This window comes from Culex quinquefasciatus, chromosome 3 (assembly GCF_015732765.1).
Source record: "Culex quinquefasciatus strain JHB chromosome 3, VPISU_Cqui_1.0_pri_paternal, whole genome shotgun sequence".
In the NCBI taxonomy this organism is placed as follows: Eukaryota; Metazoa; Arthropoda; class Insecta; order Diptera; family Culicidae; genus Culex; species Culex quinquefasciatus.
Window position 1 is genome coordinate 183,371,438 of NC_051863.1, and position 24,363 is coordinate 183,395,800.

General features: G+C 36.1%; 1 protein-coding gene across 8 annotated transcripts in view; it reads right to left on the reverse strand.

Moving 5' to 3' along the window:
• The window catches only part of LOC6035310 (supervillin), a 388,528-nt gene that overhangs the window by 26,280 nt on the left and 337,885 nt on the right, over positions 1-24,363 (reverse strand). For all 8 annotated transcript variants that reach the window (XM_038264419.1, XM_038264421.1, XM_038264422.1 and 5 more), the window contains one exon: positions 9,391-9,841. In XM_038264419.1, the coding sequence (XP_038120347.1) occupies positions 9,391-9,841 (451 nt within the window). The remainder of the gene's footprint in view (positions 1-9,390; positions 9,842-24,363) is intronic.

The following is a 24,363-nucleotide window of genomic DNA, read 5'->3' on the forward strand; positions in this document are numbered from 1 at the left end:
TTATAGCTCAAAAGTAGGGTTAGTTAATTTTCACGATTTCGCGGACAGCGTGAAATTCGTGAAATTTGAAGATTTCCGCGAAATCCCGTGAAATTTATCAATTTTTCTCAAACCAATTCTTTAAAATAATAATATAATCAAAATTTCATTCATAAAAGACTTAAATTTTATTAGTTTTCAATTGAAAAATGTGATATGAACCATTTAAAAAAATGTTAGCAAAACCAACATTAACATGAAATTGATACAACATTTACTAAGAAGTGAATGCTGCGAAAACTTAAACAATGTTAACAAATATCAGTCAAAGAAAAAAAACATCACGCATTTTTTTTACAAACTCTGTCCTTTTCAACCGAAACATGTTAAATTCGAATAAACAAGTGAATCGTGATAGTTTTTTTTAAAGATTGCACAGTTTTTTTCTTTAAATTTTATTGATTTTATTTTAGAAATCAATTAAAAGCAAACATTTTTTAAAAGTAACATTCAGTGAAAGAAGTCGTGTTTCCCTTTTCCTCCGGTCAATGAGTAAACGGAGGAGCAAAAAAATAGGAAAGAAACATATTGAAAAAATAGATTGCTTTTTCTTTGATACTCTAAAAAATATTTCATAAATTTTACTAAGGAAACTAAATTAATTTAGCAATATTTTCATTAATTTTAAAAGATGCTAAAAGATTCATGCTTGCTTATTCTACATTAAATTAATATTTATTAGTTAGTTTTTTTTTCTATTCAGTTTTTTTTACCTTTAAAGTCACCTTTAAGAAAATTTCACCTGTTTAATTTTCACGATATTTAAATATTTGGGTGGATGGCTCCCGTGGAAATTTTAAAAAAATGTTTGTTTTCTGTTCGGATTTTGAATAAAATTTTGAAGATTTTGTTACAGATTAAATTACTTTTGCCTATCGATTTTAAATTTAGTTTTTGAAAAGTGCGATGAAAACTTTAAAAATATGCCATACAAAAAGTTAAAGTTGTTTTGTTAAATTTGGCTTTGATATGAATTTCAATAAAATGTAAAAGATAAAGTAGTAGCAAATCAGCGAAAACTGTTTAGCTATATAAGTCGAACATTAAAAAAGCAGCTCAATAAATGATAATTTGCATGCCCTTTATTTTAGTTTCAAAGTAGATATAGAGCCCATCCATAAACCAAGTGGATTTTTTTAAATTACTAAAAGTTTTTTTTAGTGCCAACAACAGTTTTTTTTAGTGAAAACAATGTATAACTAAGCAAAAAAGTAGTTTCGTTATGTTTAACATAAGATTTTGACAGTTATTTTAACATTTTTCACGTTCCGCGAAATTTCCGTGAAATTTGGTGTTTTAAAATTAAGGTCCCCGTGAAATTTGCATTTTTTAGCGTGAAAAATCACTAAGCCTACTCAAAAGTAATGTTTGTCAAAATCAAGTTTATGTGATAAAATGTCAACTAAACAACGATAATATTTTATACGTGTACTTTTCTTTCCTAATAGTCCTTATCATATCATTTGCACCTAAAGAATCAAAGGACAAATTTTCATCCAAATAAAAAAAAATATTAAAAAAGCAAAAACCAGACTTTTTTTGTGCGATATTGGAGATCTGCTCTTTTGTCAAAATGAACAAATCTTATAAAAAAGGTTAAATAATAATTTAATTACCAGATTTTTGTTAATTTCACCAAAAACGATAGTTTACAGTTGGTCTATTGGGTAGTAATTTTTTTGAAAAATCAGTAAAATTCTTCTACAAAATAAAAGAAATGCACATAATGTAATTTTAAGCAATTCGGAAGGAGCGTCATATCATTTGATATTTTAAAATGTAGTACATAATATGTAATTTCTAGATTACTTTTTCAAAACAACCAATGTGCAATGGGTTTCCTATGTACATAGGACCTTTTGAAAAAGTTAGCGAGATTTAATTGTTGACAACTCCCCTTCGACCCAAAACCGTTTCACAACGACAACTGCCCACCAGAACCGCAAACCAGCCTTTCCATGCAAACGAAATCGGAAAACGCCCCAGCATAGGCAACCACCACCGCACACGACACCGCACACTAGTTGTTTATGGGGAGGCAACATGCCGTCCTCCCCAGCCAGCAGCATCACCACGTCTGTTTGTGTGTGCCCGTTGTGCTGCTCCTCAAACTTCCATAAAAGTCTGTAACAACATCAAACACGTCTCGCTGGAAGAAGCCCGGTGGTGGAGCTCAACCCATCATCAATCAACCATGTCGTAGTTGTCGTGGTCGTCGGAAAACTCGGGCCCCATAACTTCAGCTTCTCGACTTGGGTCTGTGCCGGAAGATGTATTATTATTGCCTCGTCTATGTCAAGCTCAGCAAAGTTTCCGACGACGAGGAGGATGCTTAGTACGTTCAATTAAACACACAGGCCGGCTGTGGTGGTGGCGGTGTTACGTCAAACTCCTTCCCGTCTGTACGAAATGCTAGCAACGTTTCAGCAAGTAATTGACAGAATCACGTTGACGCCCACACATCGGAGAGCTAAACTGGGGGCGAGAGCTCGCAATACAAGTGGCAATCGAATCACGTGCCCCCATCTCAACACTTGTTGACTTGCAACCGTTTCGAAAGATGGCGCTGGACAGAGAAAAACGAGCACGTCAGGTGTCAGCCAGCATCCCGCAAGTTGTGCACTCCCACGTTTGAAAGGTGGAGCGAATCATTTTTTTTTGTTGTAGAAATTTCTTCGACTTTCCAGATTGCTGAGAGTTCTGGACACAGAACAGAAGTTACGGAGGCGTTTAACGAAGTTTGTTCCACTTTTTCAAACAGCCTCTTCTTGAGAAGTCGGGACTTTTTGAAGCGTAGTCGACCTGTACCCTTCAAGTGATGGAAAAAAGTTGGAGGCTGCTAAAGTTCTGCAACATTCATCATCTCTGTGCAGGAGTGCTGGAGGAGTTGTGCTGTTGTGGGAACTCTAGTTTGCGACACGCATGATTTATGGTCGATCTATCCAGGACTGTGCGTGGTTTCCCAAGGGAAGGTGTTGGAGGTTTGTAAGAAGGTGGTTAAATGTGAGCAGTTCTTCACCAAAATTGGAAATGGATTTCATTTATATTGTTGGATTTGTTTCAGACTTAGTGGGGTCCTTCCATATAACCAAATAATCTATTTTGTGTCATTGCTTCTCCCATACAAGGCTCCATACAATTTTGGCAGCTATTCATACAACAATGGTACGTAAATATTCGAAAATCTGTAACATTTGAAGAAATTTTCTGATCGATTTGGTGTTTTCGGCAAAGTTGTAGTTATGTATTTTTTTTGTCGACTTTTGAATTAACTTTCTTTTACGAATAATCAATTTCACGAAATCCGTATGTTTTAATTATTGATTTTTTTAAATATGTTTTGGGTGACAAAAAATGCAACTTTTGAGCCATAGAGAATTATGGAGAAAATTTTTGTTATCGATTTATGATTTATTGAAAAAAAACAACTTTTTTTGGGTAAAGTTAGAATTTTTTGTCAAAAAAAAAAACTTTCTGGCTTTAGTTTTTTTTAATAAATTTGTAATCGAAAATCTGAAAAGTGCTTTACAGATTGTGTTTGATAAAGTGCACCGTGTTCAAGATATAGCCACATAAAGTTTAATTTCAACAAACAAATTTTGGTTTTTCGATTTTTTTATATAGTGTCCTGTCCAAAATGTCGAAGAATTGTGAAAATTTCATTTAAAATTTCCAAAGGGACATTAAGGGGAGAGTGCATGGCCCGGGAGCGCTTTTTTGTTCATCATGGCAGTGCTGCCAGTAAATCAAGTTCGATTTGGAAATTCAAAATAATTTTGAGAATTTTTATGACGATTGATCTTAAGATTGGACCTCTGGTTGCTGAAATACAGCGAAAGAAACAAGAAAATTTATGTTGCTTAAGTCTCATCCAAACAGCAATTAATGCTCCAATTTCCAATGTTAAAAAATGAAACATTAAAAAAATTTATAATCTTTTCGAAATAGTAGCTTATGGAACAAGTTGCGAAAACAAGATTTTTTCATTTGGATAAATAAGACGAGTGCTGAAAAAGTCAAGATTTGCAATGAGTTGCTTAATTTTTTTTTAAGATTCCAAAAAACGCCTTTTGAATAAAATTTTAATTCAATTATTTAATCAATTCATCGATAACAATACAATATTGTTAGGGGAAAGTGGGGCAAGTGTAACAAACTAAGGAAATGCTCGTTATAACCCACTAAAAACGTTAAAAATCTGACTTATTTTTTTCATAACATCTTTCTCCAGGTCTTGACTAAGACTTTGATAGATTAAGTTTAAAAAAAATCCGGTATTTTAATGTAAAAAATGGATTTAATTTTTTTTAATTTTCCGTACGTTCTACTCAACTAGACGAACAACCCTTTGGGGCAAGAGGAACAATGCATGAAACAACATGTTAATTTGCTAACAATTGAACTGTTTTCACTTAGATACATCAGATTAGAATGTATTTGAAACGTTTGTTTCATTTTTAGATTAAATAAGAATATTTTACTAAAAATTTGATGGTTTTTACAAAAAAAATTACTTAGATGATAAATAGTAAATTTTCATAGTATCACTTTATTTTGTACATATATTTTTTTTAAACAATTGTTCATCAGTTTTTAAGAACTTTTTTGTATTTATTTCCCAATAAAATATGTTGTTGCAGCAATTCGTTTTTTTCATACTAAAAATCCATATGGTACACTTGCCCCACCTGAACAAGATTTTTTAAAAGCTCGCAATAAAAATATCCAAAAGTTAAATCATGCTTAATAATAGGTGCCTGTCATTGGTAGAGACACTACTGATCTAGGAAAAACTTTCCAAATATTATAAGAAAACAAAGGTATTGAAAAAAACTTCATTAAATCTTATGCCCCGTGGCGTTTACGTCGTTTTGGCGGTTATGTGGTAGTAGAATTAACTAATTGCATTGCTAACAACAATTCCTCAAAATTGTTAAAATTACGGCCGTACAAGCGATTGTTCCTCTTGCCCCATATGGTCGTCTTGCCCCACCTTCCCCTATACAAAATAATATTGAAAAGTAAAACTTTTCGACCCATTTCAGTGCTGAAATTTTAAATCCTTTTACTTACTTACTAGAAAAGTAGGCCTTTTTGTCAAGCGAGAATGACAACAAAAATAATTAGTTTCAAAACGGAATTGAGCAATTCTCTACGAAATCGGTCGTTTTTCTTTAATTTTAATTTTTGTATTTTTTAATCCGACTGAAACTTTTTTGGTGCCTTCGGTATGCCCAAAGAAGCCATTTTGCATCATTAGTTTGTCCATATAATTTTCCATACAAATTTGGCAGCTGTCCATACAAAAATGGAGTGCATAATTGGCAAAGGGAGCGCGTGGTCGTAAAAAATATTCGGAGTGAAAAGTGATTTTTTTTGTGTGTGCCTTTTGTTTCGCATTTTTGTCGTGAATTGTGATATAGTTTTCGATAAAAACGATCCGAGTTCGTTAGGTTTATCGCGTAGCAAAATTATTTTGATTCATCAAGAACGTCGTGTGGTGCGCTAGTCTTTTTTGTGTTGAAAAGACCTTCCCATAGCTCCGTAGCTCGGAGGGCTCGACGTCGGTTGTTTGTGTGTTAAGCCCTCTCCATAGCATCGTAGCTCGAGAGGCAACGAAAATCAATACCTTATCTAGCTAATAGAAAGAAGATAGGAAGGCACTTGATGATTGAGTTCGTCGCGTCTATTCCGTAACAAATTCATGAACTAAATGATTATATAATTAAAAATCAGACTACGCTATCATTGCAGCATTGCGTTTAACACCTCATACTATAAACAAATATTATTTGGTTTTATCTTTCCACAGCCGGCTGTCTAAGATTAAACCATTTCATTAAAAATTTAACAACAGTTAAACGGGAAATGTCTCATCCGCAGCATCCGATTGCTTGCCTTGAGAATAAAACATAATACCTTTCAACAAACACTATGAATTTGGGTCGCATCATCATCTTCTATGATGAATCCTGACCAAACACCCTATCCTACTAACCAATTTTCAGGTTTCTGGCGCTTGTGGGGTGTAAGCACAGAGTAAATCAGCTGCCCTAGTAGCAACCTGCGCTAACTAACATTCCCGTCCCTTAAAATCGAGATCTACAAACTGACATGGCGGGCGCCGTTGGTGGCCAATGACTGTTACCTATTCGCAACTGATCTTGCTTTAGCAATCATGGTGTTTTATCTTTTCAGCGCATTCATACATGCTGTTGATAAGGGAAACACCACTAGATCGTCGAAGCCTATGATCAGTAGTGCTGAAAGGGTATTACGGTTCTGTTCAGCAACGGAGGGGCAACCATGGATGATCTCTCATGCTCATGCTCATGCTCATGCTCATAATTTTCCATACAAATTTGGCAGCTGTCCATACAAAAATGATGTTTGAAAATTCAAAAATCTGTATCTTTTGAAGGAATTTTTTGATCGATTTGGTGTCTTCGGCAAAGTTGTAGGTATGGATACGGACTACACTGGAAAAAAATGATACACGGTAAAAAAAATTTGGTGATTTTTTTATTTAACTTTTCATCACTAAAACTTGATTTGCAAAAAAACACTATTTTTATTTTTTTTTATTTTTTGATATGTTTTAGAGGACATAAAATGCCAACTTTTCAGAAATTTTCAGGTTGTGCAAAAAATCATTGAACAAGTTATGAATTTTTTAATCAATACTGATTTTTTCAAAAAATCGAAATTTTGGTCGCAAAAAATTTTCAACTTCATTTTTCGATGTAAAATCAAATTTGCAATCAAAAAGTACTTTAGTGAAATTTTGATAAAGTGCACCGTTTTCAAGTTATAGCCATTTTTATGTAACTTTTTCAAAATAGTCGCAGTTTTCATTTTTTTAATTAGTGCACATCTTTGCCCACTTTTGAAAAAAATATGTTTGAAAAGCTGAGAAAATTCTCTATATTTTGCTTCTTCGGACTTTGTTGATACGACCTTTAGTTGCTGAGATATTGCAATGCAAAGGTTTAAAAACAGGAAAATTGATGTTTTCTAAGTCTCACCCAAACAGCCCACCATTTTTTAAATGTTGATATCTCAGCAACTAATGGTCCGATTTTGAATGTTAATATATGAAACATTCTTGAAATTTTCCGATCTTTTCGATAAAAATATTTTCAAAATTTTCAAATCGAGACTAACATTTTAAAAGGGCGTAATATTGAATGTTTGGACTTTTTGAAATGTTAGTCTTGATTTGAAAATTTTGAAAATATTTTTTTCGAAAAGATCGGAAAATTTCACAAATGTTTCATATATTAACATTGAAAATCGGACCATTAGTTGCTGAGATATCGACATTAAAAAATGGTGGGCTGTTTGGGTGAGACTTAGAAAACATCAATTTTTCTGTTTTTAAACCTTTGCATTGCAATATCTCAGCAACTAAAGGTCGTATCAACAAAGTCCGAAGAAGCAAAATATAGAGAATTTTCTCAGCTCTTCAAAAATATTTTTTTCATAAGTGGGCAAACATGTGCACTAATTTTAAAAAATGAAAAACTGCGACTATTTTGAAAAAAGTTACATAAAAATGGCTGTAACTTGAAAACGATGCACTTTATCAAAATTTCACTAAAGTACTTTTTGATTGCAAATTTGATTTTACATCGAAAAATGAAGTTGAAAAATTGTTACGACCAAAATTTCGATTTTTTGAAAAAATCAGTATTGATTAAAAAATTCATAACTTGGTCAATGATTTTTGCACAACCTGGAAATTTCTGAAAAGTTGGCATTTTATGTCCTCTAAAACATATCAAAAATAAAAAAATTAAAAATAGTGTTTTTTGCAAATCAAGTTTTAGTGATAAAGTTAAATAAACAAATCACCAAATTTGTTTTACCGTGTATCATTTTTCCAGTGTAGTCCATATCCATACCTACAACTTTGCCGAAGACACCAAATCGATCAAAAAATTCCTTCAAAAGATACTGATTTTTGAATTTTCATGCATCATTTTTGTATGGACAGCTGCCAAATTTGTATGGAAAATTATATGGACAAACTAATGATGCAAAATGGCTTCTTTGGGCATACCGAAGGCACCAAAAAAGTTTCAGTCTGATTAAAAAATACAAAAAAAATCGAATGACCGAAATCCTAGAGAACTGCTCAATTTCAAAAAAAAAAAATATGTTTGGGCAACTCAAAACCCCAAACAGTGTCGAAAAGCATTACTTTTCAATTGCAAATTCGATTTTACATGAAAAAGTACGACAAAATAAAAAAAAACATTTAAAAAAAAAACACCGGTTGGGATTTTTTTGATGATTTGTTCAAGAGCTTTACATTTTTAATCATTCGAAGAGTTCAAAAGTGGTATAAAATTTTTTTTTTTAGATTGTTCCAACAGTTTTGCTGAAAACACCAATTCTATCAGAAAACATAATTTTGGGGGTACAGATTTTCAACATTGGCATTCCATTTTAATAATATTTTTATATCCATTTTAATAATAAATTTTTATCCATTTTAATAATATTTTAATATATATTATGGATGATGCAAAACGGCTTATTTGTCTCTTCGAAATCTCATAAGATTTCCCTTAAAAAAATCCATTCCCCCCTCAACTCTCCCATAGGCAAAAATAAACCTGGATTTTTTAAAATTAATTTTAGATATTGGGTAATTTTTGTTGCCAAAAGAATAAATTTAAGCTATGGAAACCACAATCGCTGCAAGCAATTTTGTGATATTTTTTGCGTACAGGTTTTGAAAATCAGTTTTGCATTTTTTTAACTTTTCCGAACAATAGCATTGCAATTACCGGTATTAAATATATTAATTTTTAATGTTGAAATCTCAATATCTTACACTGTTTTTTCAGGCAAAGTTACCATTAAAAATTACTGGAGCAGACGCATTTTTTACTCAGAAATTTCAAATAAAATTACATATATATCATTTGTTTCCAAAAGAAAAGCTAAAATTGAAATTAAAAAAAGTAACAAGACCCTTTTGTTCAGCTTTCATTTGACTTTATCCTTTTAAAATTATTTTAACTAAATATTCTCATTTAGGTAGCCACCCTGCCCAAACTTTTGCGGCTTTATTTTGGTTTTGGGGAGCCAATTTGTTGCTCGTTTCTGTTGCCTTCATGATGGAGAAACCGTCAGGGGACTCCTCCGCCCAACTTCCAACGAAATGAACACGCAGCAGACGGAAACGGAACGTGCCTTCCGGGCTGCACGTGAGCGTCATATTTCACGTGAGCCATTAATCAATACTAAGCGAGTTTCCGTTATTGTTGCGATCAATATCTGACCCGATGCCACGCTGGTTTCTTAATTTTTACCCGTAAACACGATAAGATCTCTACTCACATTGACCAGATTCTCCCGCCGGGCGTCATCCGTCACGTCCTTCTTGCCGATCCGCTTGCGCCAGTCGTCCTCGCCGCTCTTCTGGAGGGCCGCGAGCCGCTCGGCAATCGAGACGCTCTTCACCATCGAGTCCTGGTCGGGACGCATCTCTTCCGTGAGGCACCGCCGCAATCCGCCGAACCCGGGCACCGGAAACTGCTGCTGCTGCTGCTGTTCCGTCGTCGTCGTGGTCGTGGCTGTTGGTGCTTGCTTGAGAAAAGTGGTCGCCGCCGCCGTTACAGGATCATGTCCTCCGCCGCCGACCGGTGTCCGTCCAGGGGCCGTCGCGACGCCAACGCCGCCGCTGTGGAAGCCGAATGGTTTCGCCGTGTTGTGGTAGATGATGGCCGACGCCGGAATGAAGGTGGCAAGCTCCGATTGGCTCTTGCTCTTCACCAGTTGCTGCCGTTGGCTGGAAGGATATTTCGAGGAAAGAGATAAAAAGAATCGTTTTAACGAGCTGTGTTACTTTCGCTGTGGGGGCGGAGGAGGAGGACGAGGTGGAGACAGGACCAGGCAAAGTAAACGACTTTTGGGAGAAAACATAAAAACGAGCGTAATCGAAGACAACAGCTTGATAAAATTCAATTTTCCCGTTCCAGTCGTGGGAGGAAGAAGACTCTGGAACCGATCATTGGGAAGTTGGAGTAAGAATTCATGCAACGGTATGTTGGACCAATATTTCGGCAAAAAATCTTAGGTGCATATTATTGAAAAGATTTTTAAAGGAACACAAGTCTCAAAAATATGTTGCAGAAATACAAAGAAACTGTATAGTCTTGAATAACGTAGAAGTGAAAAAAAACAACAATCCTTCCTAATAAGCGATATTATCTCAATACAGGGGCCGCCTATCTCAAAACAGGGTTGCCAGGTATTAAAACAACCAAAATCTATACCTAATAAGTACTTACTTAACAAGTTTTTTTTTGTATTATTTTTTAAAGTGTTAATTTTTTTTATAAATTCCATACAAATCTAAGAGGCGATATTTCAAGGCAGTGTTACTAGTGCTTTTGAATTTATGATTTTTCAGGCAATATACAATGTTTAATCTAAATAAAAAGAATAGTTCTGATGGCAAACTTTAACAAATGGCATGACATCCAGTTTAAAAAAAATATATATGTATAATTATCACAAAGAACCTACAATATTTGTTAGGGTTGCAATATTATCTAAATAAACTGTTTTAATTTACGAATAGAATACAGTTGCAAGTTGAAATTGAAAAAAAATCTATCGCGGAAATCGATTTTCCAGATAACTTTAAATAAAATTTTACATATTGGCTATTGTCCTATATCCTATCCTTTTGAAGCGGTTTTAAATAAAATGTTGAAGAAACTATGGTTTTAGCAATTTTTCGGTAATTTTTTTGTAAACTGTTTGTGCGTAAGACTAGATTTTTTAGTCTCGAACATATTTTTATGGAAAAGCTCTTTACATAAGTTTGCCATTCTCGCCAATATGCAGACATTTTTTAGTAAAATCGTCTGGATTTTTTTTTATTATTTACGTTAGATTTTTTTTTCAAAGGTACAGTTACACTAATTGAACAATTCTTAAAGATTTCGGACAACGATTATTTTTTGTATTTTTTTATTGGGAATAAAATTTGTAATAGTTTTTTTTTGAAAAGGTCCAATAAACCAAAATTTCAGTTTGAGTACTTCTGACTTAAGGCGGTTTACAAAACACCCAAAAAGCAAAAACTAAAAACTTGGTTTATTGGTCCCTTCAAAAAAAAAAAAAAACTCCAGGTATGGACTTTTTCCATGACCATAGAAGTAGTTTTGCAACATTAGTTCATACAAGTTTAAAAACAAATTTGGCCGTTGTCATTAGGGTAATTCTCTACCAACTCACACGAAATCGGGAAAATTTACAGCCTGAAACGGTGATGAGATAGAAATTTGGTGTCAAAGGGACTTTTATGTAAAATTAGACGCTCGATTTGATGGCGTACTCAGAATTCCAAAAAAACGTATTTTTCATCGAAAAAAACACTAAAAAAGTTTTAAAATTCTCCCAATTTCCGTTACTCGACTGTAAAATTTTTTGGAACATGTCATTTTATGGGCAATTTTATGTACTTTTCGAATCTACATTGACCCAGAAGGGTCATTTTATCATTTAGAACAAAAATTTTCATTTTAAAATTTCGTGTTTTTTCTAACTTTGCAGGGTTATTTTTTTGAGTGTAACAATGTTCAAGAGCAGACAATTACAAAAATGTTGATGTATAGACATAAGGGGTTTGCTTATAAACATCACGAGTTATTGCGATTTTACGAAAAAAAGTTTTGAAAAAGTGTTCCAAAAAATTTTACAGTCGAGTAACGGAGTATGGGAGAATTTTTAAAACTTATTTAATGTTTTTTTCGATGAAAAATACGTTTTTTTTCGGAATTCCGAGTACGCCATTAAATCGAGCGTCTTATTTTACATAAAAGTTCCTTTGACACCAAATTTCTATCTCATCACCGTTTGAGGCTGCAAATTATTGAAAAACACCTCTTTTTCCGCATGATCAAAAATGGAAGGGGTCGTACCGCCCCTCCGTCACGAGATATCAAAAAACGGACCTCGGATTCGTTATCAGGGACAAAAGTTACCCCTTAGGACAAAGTTTCACGCAAATCGAAGAGGGGTCGGGGCAACTGCTGTGTGAGTTGGCGGAGAATTACCCATTACAAAAAGGCTATTAAAATATTCAAAAAAAACTGTATTTCGAACAACAATATTTTTTGTATATCACTCAAACGTTTGATTTGATCAAATTTAAATGTTTTTTAGCAGTTTTCGAATGTTAGAGTTGACTTAAAATTTTCCGATCTTTTCGAAAAAAAATCAGATGTGACCAAGTTTGGTTATTAATTTTACAGGCAAAGCACACTGACAAAATAATTTTGATCAACTTTTACCATAGCTCAAAAAATGATTTTTTATCATCTAGAATTTACCCAAAAATGATTTTTTTCAAAATTAGTTATTTAAATTGTAAGTTGAGAATAATAATGGCTATTTATTCTCAAACATAACCGAATAAAGCAAGTTTTCCGCCAAAACCGCCTTCCAATACTGCGCACTTCACGTGTCTGTATTTTTAATTAAAGGAATTCTGTACCATTTCACACTCGGGTGGGCGGCGAACGGTTCCCGCTTGACGATGACTCGGGCGACGTGTTACATTTTTATCGCTTCACGAGCTGTAATTGAATCAAATATCAATTTTCGAGCTTTTTCTCGACAAGGACAGCTAGAGCAAATTGCAATCAACGTCCAACTTCGCTTAGAAGTGGAAAACTTTTTTTGTGCTGTTTTCTATTTGATTGCTTATTTTCTCAACAAAAAAAAGGTTGAAAAGGAGCAAATTTTAATTTCGACCACCGTCAATCGAAATTCAAAACACGCTCGGTAAACTTAAATCCGCACGTTCTGCTGACCTTCTTCTGCCCATTTTAATCAGGAAATTCACGGTTTTCGAGAGGAAAAGTTTCGTCGACATCCGCCAAATCGGGGATGATGTGTCACTTTTACTCGGCGTCTGTCTGGCCGGAGCCCGGCCAAACCAAACATGTCGCGAAGAGCGGAAAAAAGCATATAATTTTGTCACACTTGAGCAAAGCGAAAAAAAAGTTGAAATCAACAACCGAAAGGGCAAGTGGAAAGCTTAATTAGGTGGATGTCGTTTTATTTGCGGGTTGTTCTTCATTCGAGTTATTTTTTCAATTTTATTTTTTTCGAATGGAGAAAGGGAAACATGGAGTGTGTTTGGCATAACTAAGTGCGCAACTTTTCGATATAAATTGAAATTTGTGCTCGAATTCCTTCGAGCTAGGAGAGGAGCTAATTGGAAATTAGGATTTAACTTTTAAATGAGCTTTATTAGGGTAATCGGGAATTCCTCCTCAAAATTTAATTTGCTCAAGTCTGCGAAAAAAATGCGTCAAACTCACAAAGTCCACAAAACCTTACATTTGGTAAACAAAACACAAAACAGTGTCAAAGCGACAACTTTTCTCCCATTTTGTACCATATTTCATTGCCACCCACGTATCGCACGTACCGGCTCTTTCTGCTATAAATTATGTTATTACCATAATTATTTACGCGCGCGCTCGACTCGTCTCCCTTTTCCGGCTTCTTTTGTCACAAAGTTACTACAGGTTTACAGAGCCCGGTTGTGCGGTTCCCACACATAAAACCCAACCGTTAAAGTGTCATGTCTTCCACACACTCTCCAACAGAGGGCGGCGATAATGACGACGAACCTCTTCCCCAGAAAGCGTAACAATGTTGATCGTTAAATGGTGTGAGTTTGATCAGTTTTTCAAGAATCCAGATTATTAGTCAAGTCACAGTCATATGACATATGAAGTGTGACTTGTCAAGTCCACATTCATATGACAGTCAAGCCACAGTCAAGCCGCGGTCAAATAAGGGTCAAGTCACAGTCAAGTCACAGTTAAAACACAGTCAAGTCACAGTCAAGTCACAGTTAAAACACATTCAAGTCACAGTCAAGTCACAGTCAAGTCACAGTCAAGTCACAGTCAAGCCGCGGTCAAATAAGGGTCAAGTCACAGTCAAGTTACAGTTAAAACACAGTCAAGTCACAGTCAAGTCACAGTTTAAACACAGTCAAGTCAAAGTCAAGTCAAGGTCAAGTCACAGACATATGACAGTCAAGTCACAGTCAAATCACAGTCAAGTCACAGTCAAATCACAGTCAAGTTACAGTTAAAACACAGTCAAGTCACAGTCAAGTCAAGGTCAAGTCACAGTCATATGACAGTCAAGTCCACTATCATATGACAGTCAAGTCACAGTCAAGTCACAGTCAAGCCGCGGTCAAATAAGGGTCAAGTCACAGTCAAGTTACAGTTAAAACACAGTCAAGTCACAGTCAAGTCACAGTTTAAACACAGTCAAGTCAAAGTCAAGTCAAGGTCAAGTCACAGACATATGACAGTCAAGTCACAGTCAAATCACAGTCAAGTCACAGTCAAATCACAGTCAAGTTACAGTTAAAACACAGTCAAGTCACAGTCAAGTCAAGGTCAAGTCACAGTCATATGACAGTCAAGTCCACTATCATATGACAGTCAAGTCACAGTCAAGTCACAGTCAAGCCGCGGTTAAATACACAGAAAAAAATAATGTAAATTTGGAAACTTTAATTTTGGAAGGCTGAATATTACCTCTTTTATGATGTAATTTTACCTCTATTTAGACTGAAAAAGTGACATTACACCAGAAAAGTGGTAAAATTACACATTTCCAGAGGTAAAATTACACCTTTTTTCTGACATAAAAGATGTACCCCTTATAAGATGTAATCTTACCATGGTTTATTTTTTCTGTGTAAGGGTCAAGTAACAGTCAAGTTACAGTTAAAACACAGTCAAGTCACAATCAAGACACAGTCAAGTCACAGTCAAGTCACAGTCAAGTCACAGTCAAGTCACAATCAATCACATTCAAGTCACAATCAAGTCACAGTTAAAACACAGTCAAGTCACAGTCATATGACAGTCAAGTCCATATTCATATGACAGTCAAGTCACAGTCAAGTCACAGTCAAGTCGCAGCCAAGTGACGGTCAAGTCACTGTCAAATGACAGTCAAACAGAATTCTGTTAAATTAAAAACTTGAAATTGAGTATTTTTTTTTCTAAAAAGAGACCAAACTAACCTCAACAAACGGTATTTTTCCCCGCACTAAACTGGGAAGAGGTTGCCGCCGACAGTGCGATAGTTTATAGCTTTAGTAGCCTAATAATTATGGTCGTGATAATGGGCAAAGCCCTCCCTCGGAGTGTCCCACACATGTATTTCAGTGTAGACTGTGGCCTGCTCGGAGCGAGAATCCGGTTCCATGGAGTCGAACCTGCAGCAGGTATTTCTTGGCGATCCATTTGGAAAAAAAACGCATCAAAGGGATTTCAGTATCTGTTCTAGACGAGGATTACCGCTATGATTTATGTTGGCTAGCCCTTATGCGTCTACAGCATACTGGAATTACCATTTATGCACCACCAAATGGAGCTTACTGTAACTTGGTGAGGAATGATTTGCAGGGTTGTTATGGGCTAGACTGGTTCAAGCTTTGGTAAAACTTCAAATTTTAAACAATCTAGTTACCATTATAATCTTAGAGTCAGATTTGCGATTCCTTTCCGTAGGGTCGTAAGAATTTTCGCGTCCGCCGTCGGTGTGTTTTTCGTTTTTTTTGGCGTGCGTGTGTGCGTGTGAAGGTGCGGCTGGCTTTGGCTGTCCCGATGACAGTTGAGCCAGTCAGATTTGCGATTCCTTTCCGTAGGGTCGTAGAATTTTCGCGTCCGCCGTCGGTGTGTTTTTCGTTTTTTTGGCGTGCGTGTGTGCGTGTGAAGGTGCGGCTGGCTTTGGCTGTCCCGATGACAGTTGAGCCAGTCAGATTTGCGATTCCTTTCCGTAGGGTCGTAAGAATTTTCGCGTCCGCCGTCGGTGTGTTTTTCGTTTTTCTCGCGTGCGTGTGTGCGTGTGAAGGTGCGGCTGGCTTTGGCTGTCCCGATGACAGTTGAGCCAGTCAGATTTGCGATTCCTTTCCGTAGGGTCGTAAGAATTTTCGCGTCCGCCGTCGGTGTGTTTTTCGTTTTTCTCGCGTGCGTGTGTGCGTGTGAAGGTGCGGCTGGCTTTGGCTGTCCCGATGACAGCTAGCCAGTTTGATTTGACCCTATCAACACCCTATCATACCATTTCAGCTCGATACACATCGAAACTCGTCGTTCGCACCGTTAATCAGTACCTCACTAAACATCAATCATTTAAAACTCGTAAAATTATCTCAAGTTAAAAGTTACATTGTTTAATCCTTCATTCTTTAATTACAAATGATTTTGGTTCTATCTTTCCACAGCCGGCTGTCTAAGACTAGACCATTTCATTTAAAATTTAACAACCGATAAACGGGAAATGTCTCATCCGCAGCATTCGATTGTTTGCCTTGAGAATAATATATAACATCTTTCAACAAACACTATGATTTTGGGTCGCATCATCATCTTCTATGATGAATCCTGACCAAACACCATATCCTACTAACAAGTTTTCAGGTTCCTGGCGCTCGTGGGGTGTAAGCACAGAGTAAATCAGCTGCCCTAGTAGCAACCTGCGCTAACTAACATTCCCGTCCCTTAAAATCGAGGTCTACAAACTGACATGGCGGGCGCCGTTGGTGGCCAATGACTGTTACCTATTCGCAACTGATCTAGCTTTAGCAATCATGGTGTTTTATCTTTTCAGCGCATTCATACATGCTGTTGATAAGGGAAACACCACTAGATCGTCGAAGCCTATAATCAGTAGTGCTGAAAGGATATTACGGTTCTGTTCAGCAACGGAGGGGCAACCATGGGTGATCTCTCATGCTCATGCTCATGCTCATGCTCTAGTTACCATTATAATCTTAGTGGCATGAAACCCTGGCCGGCAGCGAAATTATGGTAAAGTCGCTTGTAATTCTAAAGTCCCTGGTATTAGTTGGTCACTGTCTGGCCCCGCCCATACATAGAAGCAAGCACCAGAGGGTTTGAGTTCACCATGCTGGCAAGTTTGAACTAGTCTAGAGGAGGTTTTAATGTCCATCAGGAAGGGATTAGAAACGCGCATCACCTGGTGATGACAATGTCTACGTGGTCATTATCTCAAATTATTCATGAGTTATTGAATCCTAAATGACAGGGACAAATTGACAAAGTTGTCAAGGGATAACATCTGCACAGTATTAGTTGAAACCGTTTCCTAATTGGACATAAATTTAATTCTCTATCGTTCCCTTGAAGTCTCTTTAAAATTTGTTGCAAAATTTATGCAATCCAAATGAGATAAGTTATACCTTCCGTAACACCACACAGATATTACTCCATTCCAGAAACTTTCTTCCACCCAGCCACGTCCGCGTTCCCTGCGCGACCGTAACTTAAAATCAAACACGTTCCAACGCGTTGACACGCGTCCGGTGTCCCGCAAGGAACCGGTCCCCTCCTCGAAAGTCCCCACACCCCACCTGGGACATTACGTTCGTTACTTTTGGGGTAATCCTCCACTTTCGCGCGCGCGGCATTTCACTTTCCTTCGTCTGCTTGACCATTAATTTTGCGAGTCGACAGACTGGCCGGCGCGCGACGGCGGTCATCAACTAGCGGATTACCGCGGTCAACTCCCTGGAGTCGGCACCGCCGGAGAAGCAGAACGTGCCACCAATGGCAATGAATTCAAATGATATAGAGGAGTCAGGGCGGCGACCAGCGCAGCTGCACGGAGAAAAATCAGTACTCAAAAATCGTGAACAAGCGTTCATGAAAATTTGGAGCCACGAAAAAATTGTTCAAATTGCAAATTGTTTTTCAAAAACGATTTTGGGAGCTGATTATTCTCCCCGTGTAAGGGTACGTAAAGAAACGGACAAATTTAGAGTAGGTTTGAGCTTGGAAGCAAATCGAGGCAGTTCCTTACAGAGTATCACGTTGCACCACCCCTGACTGGTTGATGGTTCCTTCTTGGTGGCGCAAGTGCGTTGACTGTACATACGTCTCGAACGTCGTCGTCTTTTGGAGTGGGTTTCACTTTCGTTTGGAATCGGTTTTATTGCTGCTCGGTGCTGCCAACATTGTACGAGTGGATCCGGGAGAGAAGTCCGGGGTAGAAGAAGGTAACATTTCATTAGAAAATTGCTTCTTTGCTGGGTAAGGTTTCACGTGCGACAACAAAGTGAAGGTGGTTCACTTTTATCGACAGGTTTGGGTTTCACGTCGGAGATTTGCAAGGAGTGGAAGAGCGTTTTGTAATAGAAAGGTACGAAAGAAAGTTTGATGTGAAAATTCAGTAAAATGTGGTAAGACAGAAATGATCATCATTTTAAGCAATCAAAAATCAGTTCCAAAAATCGTGAACAAGTGTTCATAAAATTGGAAACCACGAACAAAGTGTTCAAATTTTATGGTACGTTTTCAAAGACGTTCCATCGAATTTGAACACTTTCTTCGTGGTTTCCCAGTTTTATGAATTGTTCACGATTTTGAGAACTATTTTTTCTCCGAGTAGTGAGCTCATTTCTGGAGATTTTTTTGAAAAGGTCCTATCCCCAAATTTTGATTTTTTGATTTTTGAGTGTTTTTAAAACCGCTTTGAGTCAGGGGTATAAAAAAAACACCCAAAAAGCAAAAAAGAAAACAAAATTTTGTTTATTGAACCTTTTCAAAAAAAATCTCTGGATTTGAACAAATAAAAAATGTCAAAAAGTTTTTTCAACCAAGAATCTAGATAGGTCTCTTTAATATCAACCCTCGAGAGAAACAGTGTTGAGTAATTCTTGATATTATTTTTATTTTGATGCAATTTTGTTCATGTTTTCCCTACGTCAAAAGAAGCCATTTTGTGTCATTAGTTTTTCCATACAATTTTGCTGGTTGGTCATACAAATTTGACCTATGAATATCTTGAGAAAAGATCTTCTGATCGATTCGTTGTCTTTGGAAAAGTAAAGGTAATGATTAGGATTTTTCAGAAAAAAATGGTTCACAAAAAATTTAGATTTATGGAAAAAAATAATCAATAATCATATTTAATTGGAAATTAAATTTTGCAATTAAAAATGAGTTTATTTTTTTTTTATAACAGTTCTCGTTTTCAAGTCATAGACATTTGATGGCGATTTTTTTTTGAAAAATATTCAGATTTATTTTTGCAGTTAGGCCGTTGCAAATACTTTTCAAAGTTTATGTCGCCCTCCTTCAAAGTTAGCCTGAATAATTAGTAGGCAAAAAAAACTTCAAGATTTTAGTGAAATATAAAGTTTAAAAAACCGAAAACCAATTAAAATGCATTTTTCTGCGTTTATAATCATATTTAGCTTGTTTGAACTCCTTTGAAAATATTTGAAATTTTTATTTACTTACAAATGTATAGTTTTTTTTCGCAAAACAAAAATTTCCGTCAATACATCAATATTTTGAAAACAAATAATTGGAAAGCAACTTTTTTCATCCAAATGTTAAACCTAGACTTGTAATTTCAATGTTTTTTTTGCCCCCCCCCCCTCCCCCTCGACTTTGGTCAGAGCCGAGGGATATAAATTTCAAAAAATATTTGCATCGGCCTTATCAAAAACTTTGTAAACAAAAAGCAGTCATTCAAAAAATATTTTCTACACTGTGAGAAAAAAAGCAGAAAAAAATCACTTTTTTTACTGTGCTGATCGGACTGCTGATTGCTTAGATACAATTTTGTAAATTTTTAAAAATCAGTTTCTCTCAGTGTCGTCCAATTAGCTCAGATTTTTTAATCTCGGAGTTTATTGGTTCAATTTGCAATGTTAAAAACAGATACTGTTTGCAATTTGCTGCTCTTTTCTATAATTTTATTTTTATTTTTAAATAATCTTTTGAAATAGCTTAAAACACTTATTTCGGAAATTTGTGTATGAGGGGCAAAATTTTTAAATTTCGAAATTATTTTTAATAGAAAATAGCAGGAAATTTTAAAAAGTTTATCTTAAAAATGAAAATCAAACCAATAGTTTCCGAGATATCGCGAGTTAAAAAATAGGGGATAATTAAGTGACAATGAGAAAAACTTTTTTTAGAGAAAAACTATTTTTTCACTGAATTTAAACTTGAAGAGACATTATCTCAGCAATAAGCAGACCAACCAAAAAAATAAAATGGTAGGACATTTTACCAGCTTTTTGAAATAATTTTTGTAGGGGTGCTTTTCCTACCGAAACTTGTAACAAAATGTCACCTATGAATATCTGTAAGGGTCGTACATAAACCACGTGGTGCTTCAAATTTCATTTTCAATTTTAACTTGGAGCGTGGTTTTTTTTTGCCAGGAAAAAGAGCCACGTTTTTAATGCATTGGCCTTAACATAAAACGGTGTACTTTGTCAAAAATGTTTAAATTAGTTTTCGGTTGCAAAATTGATGTTGCATCTAAAATTGTTTTTTTGATATTTTATTGGACATTTTTTTAGTTTTTTCAAACGTTTTTTTTGTTAAATTATGACTATTTAAGTCTCTTAAAAGATATTAAAAAGTTTTATTGGTGATAACACTTTTTTGCCCGTGTAGTAGTTTGACTTTTTTTAATTCTTATTATATTGTTTATGACATTTATCGAAAGGCGTTTTTCGTTTGGGTGTACAAACGAACTCAAAAGAGAATCATTTCAAATTAATTTTAATACACTTTAGAAGTATCAAATCTGTTCAAACTTCTTACACAACCCAATCAAACCGTCATCTGGACAATGTATTCCTTACCAATCTTCCCTTCAAGTGCACCATGTCCAAACATCTACCCCGATAAAAGAAAGTTCACTCCTAAGTGGTTCTCCGTGTCCAAAGTTCTCAAGTGTGTGAGTCCGACCATCAACTACTTTCCAGTTCTTGTTTCGTTCCATCCCGAAAGATAAAGTTATCTCGATATTGGTTTCTGTTTTTTGAACTCTTTTTTTTCAAGCGAAGAGGACGCCAAAAAGGTAACACCCGCGTGCGTGCTTGTTTTAACGAATCTTCCCCGGGAGGTTCCACAAAACTGGTCCATCGTCTTTTATGACCACCTTCTTCTGTTGGAGGATGACGATGATGACTCATACATGTATGGCTCCACGCGTTGGCCATTAACCCCTTTCTCCGTAGAAGGCCTTTCTCGGGCGATTTCCGCGGGTCATGTTGGGAAGCAGAAGATGCTGGCGACCTTTTGCGGTAGACCTTTTCAGGGCATATTCCGCCAATAAACTGTCGTAAACTGTCCGGGTCGTGGTCACGGAGGAGCTACAATGAACCTACAAGAGGGCACGTGTGAGAGTGAGGGGGGGCTTTTTAATTAGGCGTTCAGTTAATGAGACAGACCTTGATACTTTGGACGGTAAGGAAGGGTTATGCATACACCTGGATTGAATTGCGTTGTTGAACAATGTTGAACCCCTCAGACGGTAAAGGTAACTTCTGCAACATTGTAGCAGACCAAAGAGGTCGACCATGTTCACAAGGTGAAACGGAATTCTGAAATGGGTATTTAGCTGAAGTCTTGGGAACACACTGCGTGATCTAAATACTTGATACACTTTTTATTGGACAATAGTTGGCTCTTGAAATAGGAATAAAGCAAACATGTACTATTGTTCTACAAGTACTCAACACTACAAACAACGCATCAGCAGAATGGCTTCGAAGCCTTGTTTAATTAGTTCGCTCAGATGGTCACTCGAGAGTCCTTTCACCCCGGCTACTACTCCAAGTCGTGATTAATTATTTCTGCTCACTCCGTTGTTGGTCCATTGTGCAGTTCACCATCACGGTTCAGCTTCCATTCAAGGTGTAATTTTACTCTGGCGACAGTTTCCCCCCAACAAAACACTTCATTCAGCTTCTGCTGCTGCTCAGGTGAGCAAATAAGCAAATAAAAGCTCAGCACGGCGTGCTGGTTGTGTGCGGCCATCAACCCGTTCCCGTTGAAAATGAGGAAAAGCACTTTCGTTTATGCCGGGGCGCTCGCTGCTGACTCTTGTCAGGTCAAGGGACTCGTAAAAAGTGCTGCTCAAACAGCAGCAGCAGCAGCGAGGCTTGAGTTATTTTCCATGGCTGGAAAAACAACGCGTTTCGAAGGTGCTACTAAATTTGCGGTTTCTCGATGGTCCTTCCCAAAGTACCACCAGAAGCTGTGCCAGAAGCTGAAATTAACCGCAAATTAAGTGATCAACTTTAAACCACCGATTCAAGGAAATCCGAGCACAAATTGGACTGCTGCCGGTCCCTGGGTCACCATCAATTAATCGAAAAAATAATAGAAATCTCCGATGCACTTTCGATGGCTCGAACTATCTAACAACCAACTGACTGAGTCTGAGTCTGTGGCGTTTTAGTTCAAGGCTGGTTTGGGGGGCCCCCCTTAATTGCACTTCTCGTTTCTCGTTTTGTTTGGTTCGGATGGACACTAGCGGTGGGAGTGAGCAAAATAGTACTAGACAGCCAGTAGTACGAGGTACAATTGAGCTGTCGAATTAGGGGAGGATTGGGTTCAAATTTATTTTGCATTATCTTAAAACATTTTTAGAATTGAGGTATCGGATTATACAAGTATATATTTTAACACGAAAAATTCCAAATTAGGGGAAATATGCCCATTTTAAGCCTAATAAGCGGTCGTGTTTGAATAATGCTGGATAATCTGGATTGTTTCTTGAAATTTACTAAAACCAAGTACACCAACGAGTAGAGCAACTTTTTGTGAACATTTCTGTTTATTTTCACTTTTATTAAAAGTTATGCTGTACCTTTTAAAAGCATTTTAAAAAAAATATTTCCAATTGCATTCTAATCAGTAGAGTGCATTGGGCCACGCCCATTTTCCTATTTTCAGCTTTGTTTTTTTTTTCTTCCAGCGCTCTTTTGGGTCTGCTTAGTGAAAATTTCGTGGCATCGCTAGCTCACTCCAACAGGCGCTTGGTTTTCTTCAGCCTTCGATTGGAATGGGTCGTCAAAATTCAAACGTCAAAAGACTTGGCGCGTTTGATGGCGCTTGCTAATTATTTACAAGTTTCGGGATTATTTTTCAATTGAGTGACTAACTAATGTGCAAAAGAACATGTTGCCGGTAGTTGGAAGCAATTTTACATCTTAAGCGCTTTGGAAACGTTAGCGCAAGTGAAAAGATATTGATGGCGACTTTCGTTAAGTAGTTAACCTCTCATCTTGCGTGTGGATGTGTGTGCCACAAAAATGATGAGAAATGGTCTCGCAAAATAGAAATTATGATCAAAAGTGCATTAAATTTATTCTTTTTGCCCATTAAATGGCATAAATTTGCGTGCTTACTTGAGGCGGTGCTGTTGCTGGTAAATAGTATTTTTGGACCTTTAATCGAGCATCAAACTCTTCATATGGCAGAGATAGGTGTTTGATTAGAAAGGGTATATTTCCCCTACAAATGTTCTTAATTATTGTTTTTTTTTGTAATAAAAAAAACCTTCACAATTTTTTGGGAAAGTATTTTTTTTAAATTGGTTAAAAAGGTAAAAAAATAAACTTTAGAAAATATTTGCAACGACCTTATATATCGTAGATCGGGGTAACATTGATATAATTTAAATTTATTTTCCAAATACAATGCATACGGTGTCTAAAGATTTGTTTTTACATGTGGTGGGGTGAGCCACAGAATGTCCATGTGAAAAAAAATAGGTACAAAGATTTATTTCATTTTTTTGTTTAATTTTTTATCATTTAAAATTGAATTTTACGATTATTAAATTTTTGAATGTTTTAAATGTTTCAGGGAACAACTTCCAAGCTTTAATGCGTGTTGGTGCAGAATCTGGTTTAGAAAAATCGTGTTTAAAAAAATCAAAGCCTGGCCAAAAAATTATTAGCAATAATTATTTAAAGCAAAATGCTATTTGCAATCAAAATGTACCGTAAACCGTGTGACTTTGATAGGATTTCAATTTGTTTTTTGAGTATTTTCCAACAGCTAAGGTTTTTCTCAAGATTATTATGTTTAAAACATGTACTGGGGTAGGCCACACAAAGTCACTTTTTTGGAAAACAAAATTTGTCAACAGTGTTTAGAAAAATAGTTACGTTAAAAATTCCTAATTTAAATACCGGGGTGACTTTGATAGTCATAGTTTTTCTATGCGGAAAAAAATTAAATTCATGCGGACACAATTTTTTGCGGTACTGTACAACGAAAATAAAAAAAAAATCAAAAGATTTTTGAATGAACCCAAACATGCTAAAACTGATTGTAACCGCAAAGAAATGTATTTAAAATCGATTGCATTCCAATTGATTTAATTTTCGTTTTTTGGAACACAAATTTTGCCACCTGATTTTTGGGCTGATTTTGAAATTAAACCTTAACAATTTCATCCTGGTTTACGGTA